This window comes from Colobus angolensis, unplaced genomic scaffold (genome assembly GCF_000951035.1).
Source record: "Colobus angolensis palliatus isolate OR3802 unplaced genomic scaffold, Cang.pa_1.0 Scaffold183, whole genome shotgun sequence".
Taxonomy (NCBI): Eukaryota; Metazoa; Chordata; class Mammalia; order Primates; family Cercopithecidae; genus Colobus; species Colobus angolensis.
In genome coordinates, this window is record NW_012114966.1 from 2230181 (window position 1) to 2237023 (window position 6843).

A 6843-nucleotide genomic window follows, 5' to 3' on the forward strand; every position below is an offset into this window, starting at 1 on the left:
TTCACTGACAGGAGGTCCATTCTCAGCCACCCACACCCCACCAAATATTTAAGACATAGAATTACTTTGTTGAGTTGGTTCAGCCGAGATGGAAAATGCAGATCCCTGTATAAGCTGCATTCCAGCAGCAATGGTGTTTAGCTTAGGACTGAGCCAGGAATGGCACACTTTTTAAAAGGTAGATAAGAGGTGAGAGAGGATCATTTCCAGAAAGTGATAGTAGCTGGGGAAGCTGCATAGAGGCCCCAGGTTATAGCCTTTTCTTGGTTCAATCTGCTTTTTATGTTTTTATTAGAAGTGGTTAAGAACTAGGAATTGGTGAGGGGTTGGGGAGGCAACAGAGAGGAATGAAGTGAAGACTGTGGGAGTTAGGGAGGGAGTGACCTCAAGACCCAAAGTGATGAGAATTCCAAAGGACGGGGAGGAGGTCAAAGGCTCCAGGGCTTCCAAGAGCAGAAAAGTTTGCTAGACCAGCCTTGGAGGCAGCAGTGGGCTCCCATGGAATCTGTTCTGTTACATTCATTTTACATGATTAGCAGCAAATCAGGCTAAAAGAGTTAACAGAGCCTTCAAAACAGATGGTTCCTGGGTAACAGGATGTCCTCTTGTTTACTCAAGAACAAACTGTGTCTTTGAAAACACTAAAGCCTTAACACAAGATACTCATTGGGTCTCGCCATCTTTGGGAAGAACAGTTGCTTTAAGTCAGTGTTTTTCAAACTGCAGTTGTGACCCATGAATGTTGTGAACCAAGTTAAATGATGTTTGACCAGTGTGTTTTAGTGGAATGTAACAGCAAAATCAAAGTGCCTCTCATCTAGTTTTGTGAAATTTTTGTTTCAGTGGTGTATATGTATAACAGTATGTATGTGCCAGGTTGTAATGGAAAATGTAGTTCTTATGGTGGAATAAGATCCAAAAAGTAGAAAATACTGCTTTATGCAACTTTAGAAGGGAAAGAAGGGATTGAGTGTGGTATACCAATATTGTAGTATGTAATTAGCAGAGTGAACACACACTGCCCACCTTTTTCCTTAGATGATGCATGTGCATCTGTGTGTGTGATTCCATATGCTGTGCTAGGCAGCAGCATACTTCCTCCTAAGGATGTCATAAGATCCAGAGGTTTATTTAAGGAAATACTGCTCAGAATGATAATTTAGAAAATCTGAGAAGCACATCTACAGCTCCACATCAGGGCTCTTAAGATGAAGAGATCCACCCTCTTGCCATTGACTTAAAATTGTAAATAAGTCCTTAAATGTTTTTTGTTGTTGTTGTTTTCAGGTCATATCATATCTTTGCCTAAGCACCAGCCAGTCACCTCAACAATAGTAGCATAATTTTACATGCTTTTTGTTAAGAAGAAAAAGTTTCACCTGAGTTATTTGTGGTGCCTGACTCCTCAGGAGGCAGATTTCCTGTATATGTATATTACCCTAACAGAAGTGTAGGAGATCACCCATACTGCCTTCTGTTTCCAAACACAGTGAAAAATGTTTCTACCTTCGCATTCCCTGTTAGCCTTTAAAGTCTGACATCTGGTAACAAAGTAAGTATAGAAAACTAAGCAGCCACACCTCAGGGATGCCAAGGAAGTCCTTTGATAGAAAGATGAGGCAACAGGATGCTCAGAAACTCAGAGGCATTATCACCTGTTATTGGAACATTTATTAATATTTGTAAGGTGCAGACTATGATACACAAAAAGACAGTGATGTGAAATGACAGGCGTCTTCATCAGAGGTCTGCTTTGCAGCCTGTGAGTTTAGTTGTCAGCAGTACACTCAAGGCTGAGGACTTGGAGACTTGGGTTCCGTTGCCTCTGACATAAAGCAAGGACCTTCGGTAACAGCTGATGCTCCAATCAGTTTTTTGTTCATACACACTGTTGGCCATAGGAATCTTTTTTTATCATTCCTTCCAAGGAAACCAATACCTACCTCTACCACCATCACATTGCAAACAACCAAAGGCACACATGTTCATGATGCTTTGTTCAGAGCTGGCCCGAAAATGAATTCACATGATAGGAGCTGGCTATGAGACTTACTTAAGACAGCAATGGGAATGTTCCCAGGTTAATGAACTAGAGCGTGTTCAAAACAGAGCAGGGAACTACCAGCCTCTTCCTTCTAGATCTGACAGGCTCTTTGGCTGATTTGAAAGCAGTCCCCCTGAAGCTGACCCGGTTCTAAAGTTGAAAATGCTAAGTTTACCTTGCCATGTCCTCTGACATTTTGATAGGGGTTTATTTTATGCTGGGAGTTGCTGATTCTTCCAAAATCTGGGTTTCTGGGATTTGCTGTTTATTCAGCAGGAACCTACAAAGTCTGTGTTTATTCTTGACTGAAAGAATTGAATCCACAGCATGTTTCATCATAAATATAATGCCCTGGGAGAAGATACAGCAGCAAACCAGACAGACAAGGTCCCCAGTATCCAGTACAGTGCCTAGCACAAAGTAGGCAATTTGATAGTCATTGAACAGATATATGAATGGTATCTGGGTTGAGGTGGTCGAGGTCACATTGGTGTTTTTACTACAATGCTTTGCATCTCTGAAATCACAGACTTCCATTTCACATGTTAGCAATGGCATTTAATTTTCCTTGGCCAATGTTATGCTTGAGTTTGATTCATACAATAAAAAGTATGGACCATTATAATTATCTTAGATTTCCTCTCTGGGTATCTTTTTCTGGTCAAACCTTCATACTAAAGAGACGTTAAGCCACACTGCTTTTTCTCTAACTTGCCTGCAAAGATTTACTAAAATAAAACAGATTGATCTTATCCAAGTAACAAAAACAAAAATGTTATGAAATCATTTTGCTGCCCAAATCTAAAATACTATTATTAACCATAATGTCAACTTACTTGGGTCAATTCTTCAATTGCACTATGCTTTGAACAAATTGTCATTTGTCATTTTCCTTCCATTCTAAATATGACAGTTATTAAGGAATTGTTTTTAGTTAACAATTACTTCAATTTCATATGAAACATGAGCTAACACTCTCATCAATTTTTATTCACAATTATCATTGCTCAAGAGTTCCTGCTTTCAAAAGAAAATTTGTAGTAGCACAGTGGAAAACAAAAATCTCATTTTATAGGTAAATGTAAGTATCAGATAATTGAGTAGCTTATACATTGTATCCTATTACTATCATTCTCAGTGCCTGAATACTAATCAGTTTAACTGCTTTCAAGCTATATATTTTTAAATGTAACTAAAACATACAGTCTCACAGTAAATTTCAATGGCTTATTAAAGGCCTTTACATGGCATCAGTATCATATGTTAGAGATGAATGGTGTTTCTAATTTGCTAGCCACTTGGGTCAAGTTTAAGCAGGAAGCGTTAAGTAATGGTAATACAAACGGTCTCTTGGGAAAGCTGTTGGTGAGGGTTTAACATTTTTGAAGTATGTTTTTGTGTATCTTTGAAAGGGGCATTTTATAGGCATTGGGCCAAAGCATCTTAAAATCATGTTCCTTAGTACAGGTATAACTACTGTCAGTGCTGCCTGACTGCTCAGGTAGGCTCATGAGGTGTGCGTTTTTAAGGGTGAGTTGAGGTCAGGTGAGGTTCGGCGAGTTGAACCACCTTCAGCTGAATAATGCTCTTTAGGACCAGGATCCTGCTCCTTTACGTATGGCGGGTAAGGCAGCAGTATCGTCAGCACCTGCACCCGGGGGCCGGATGGAACTGCAGAAACTCTGCCCCCAACCCACTGAATCAGAATCTCCCTTCAAACCAGGTCCCCAGATGATCTGCAAGCACTCCAGTGTTGGAGAAGCACTGGGCTAGGACCCCAAAGCCTCTGCTTACCAGGGGCCAAGCACAATGTGTGGCATTACTTTCTCTTTCCTTCTCCTTCTGAAATCATCCTCTTTTTATGATATCCCCTCAGACAGTTTCCTTTTCTTTCTCTTCACTCCCACTCTCAGTCCCCAGATCCACATGAATTTCCCAGCTCTGATATCCTTGCTTGTTATCAAGAAACCACTTCTAGTGCTCTCCACCTGTAGTCACCCAGGGCTCTCTGCTGCTGAGTAACCCTGGGAAGGTCAAGGCGTGGTAATGACTCCCAAGGATTTATTCTGCCTTCCTGCGACTGGGCCTCCCTTTCTTCATTTATTCTGCATGGAGATGTCCTCCTTCTAAGTTATCCAATCCAAAAATCCAATCTCTCTTTTCCATTTTAAATCCCTCTGTTCTGAAGGGGAGATTTCTTTGTCCCTGTTTCTGGTCATGGAATGCTGCCTTCCTAACCTGGCATGAAGCTTCTTTGCTAATATTTGCAGGGCACAGAAAGGACAAAAGGGAGCCATGCCAGATGTTTGGGGGAATCACAGACAGGGTTTACTTAGTAGAGGGAAATAGTGTGCAGTTACTAATGACTCACTTAGCAGACCCCTTAACACACTTCATTTGGCCCTGCCTCTGCATTGAGGGACTCAGCCTGCAAGAGGCAATGGGAGATCCAAACCCAGACCCAGACTGGCCAGCCAGTTGACCCCTAGAAGCAATCTGGTCCCTCTGTTCTAAACTGTGCAGGGGTAAAGGGCTCTGCAAAGAAGTGAACTGGGCATTCAGAAGCAAATTGCTTACAAATTCAGGCTCTGTGGGCTAGGGGTTAGTGCAGCCAATGGTCAAGGGAACATTTTTGGGTCAACCAGGTGAGGACCCCTCGAAGCTTCTCTGGAGTGGTCAACACCCAGAACAGATCTCTTTAATCAGAAGAGACTGGCAGGGGAAGAAACAAGATTGCTTTCTGGCCATAGTGAGTCCGAGGACCGCGTTTGCAGCTTCCATTCTTTTTGAGGCCAACAAACCAATTCTTCTCTGCATGCTTCTTGGATATATAGGTGTTGTAATGGTTCTCCTCCAGCCTTTCCAGGAACAGACATTCCTCGTTTGGTGTCTGCTAAAGAGATAAAACCGAAAGAGAGTAGGACAATTAGTGGGTGGTTTCACATGGGAGTCCCCATTTACTAGCTGTATGACATTGGGCAAAATACTAAAGCTCTCCATGCCTCAGTATCCCCTTCAGGAAAATTGGGGTCATGGTGGAACTTACCTCACAGGGTAGTCATAGGCTTAGAAGAGCACCTGGCACTAGAGAGCCTTCAGTATGCATTCGCTGTTATTGTAAACTCCCTTTCCATTTAAAATCCATTTTAAAGTAATAAAGATGCTACTGATAAGAGCACTTCTAAGAGTCCTCAGGACTCTGGAATCTCCCATGGGGACATCCTGTTTGACTATAAGTACCTTGAGGGCAGGGCTGGATCTTTCATCTCTGTAGTGGCCTGGCACACAGGCATGACCGTGGAAAAACATTCAAAATAAGTAAAAACCAGACTGTGATGTAGTGAATTTTGTTGTTGTTGTTGTTTTAACTTGAAGACTAGACTTAAAGAATAAATACAAAGCTGCTAAAATGCCTTTTTATCCTGGTGATTTTCACTAGCAATGTCAGGATTTTGCCTGTGTATTGTTATGAAGATATGCTTGTGCGAAATTTATCTTAAGCATGAAACATATCCTAGAATATAAATTTTTTTAAATGAAAATAGCTTTATTTTTTGCTACTTATAAAAAGAATCTTATAAATAGATGCTACTTGTGGCCAGGCACAGTGGCTCATGCCTGTAATCACACTACTTTGGGAGGCTGAGGCAGGAGGATTGCTTGAGCCCAGGAATTTGAGGCCAGTCTGGGCAACATAGCAAGACCCATTCTCTACAAAAAAAATTTTTTTTTTAAATTAGCTAGATGCCATGGTGTGTGCCTGTCCTCCTAGCTACTTAGGAGGCTGAGGTAGGAGGATTGCTTGACCCCAGGAGTTTGAGGCTGTACTGAGCTATGATTGTACCATTGCACTTTAGTCTGGGTGACACAGCGAGACCCTGGGTAATAAAAATGCTACTTACAAGAAGAATTGTACTTTTAAAGACATACCTTTACTTTGTAAAAAGAAAAAACTATCCCAAAACCCACCACCCAGATATAGGCAGCTGTTAATTGCTGATGAGCATCCTCCCCTACCTCTCTTTATGTACATACAGACTAGATAAGGCTATATGGATATAGACTTATGATATCATCAAAATGTCATGTTTTATTTGATGTTTTAAAAATGAACAACACACCTATGAAAACATTCAATATTCCTAATGAGAAAAATGCAAATTAAAAAGTATTTATCATATGTTAGCTATCCTATGTGCAAAGATTAAAGAAAATATTTGCACAAAGATAAAAAAAATTTGCAAGGCTTAGAATGTGGGAACTAGGCACTGCCACCCACGTACAGTTGGTGAGAAAAATTAGTGGCAACTTTCCGAAGACAGTTTAGCAATATGTATCAAAATTTACAAGATGTATTACCTTTGACTCAGCACTTTCATTTCTAGGAATCTACCCCTAGGAGATGGCTGAGTAAGTGTACAACTGTATTTTTGAGGATGGTCTCTGAACCAATGGTTTTAGGGGCAAGCGATTAGGAGTAACCTATATGTCCATGGAAAGGTGATTGGTTAAGTGGATAAAAGAATACCCATACAGTAGAACCTAGTGCAGCTGTACATTTATTAAGTTGAAAATCAGCCACAACATATTAAAGAGTGCAGTTACTTGAAAAAAACCCAGCAACCACTATTTTGCTTACTTGTAGTTAATCTGTTGGTGGAGGGGGAACTCAGTTTTTGAACTGTCTATTCTTCAAGATCTTAGAATATATTTATTGCATTTGGGTCTAAAACAGGGGTGTGTGTGTATGTGTGTGTGTATATATATATATACACATAAATAAATAAATATATTTATTG

The 6843-nt window shown here is 40.6% G+C and overlaps 1 protein-coding gene across 14 annotated transcripts in view; it reads right to left on the reverse strand.

The window, feature by feature from the left end:
- Positions 1-1651: 1651 nt before the first annotated feature.
- FGF1 (fibroblast growth factor 1 (acidic)) overlaps positions 1652-6843 on the reverse strand; it is a 107948-nt gene continuing 102756 nt past the window's right edge. For 10 of the 14 annotated variants that reach the window (XM_011939736.1, XM_011939745.1, XM_011939734.1 and 7 more), the window contains one exon: positions 1652-4937. In XM_011939736.1, coding sequence (XP_011795126.1) covers positions 4743-4937 — 195 coding nt within the window. In that variant the 3' untranslated portion in view covers positions 1652-4742. The remainder of the gene's footprint in view (positions 4938-6843) is intronic. The other 4 variants (XM_011939742.1, XM_011939741.1, XM_011939743.1 and 1 more) reach the window with 1 other exon arrangement.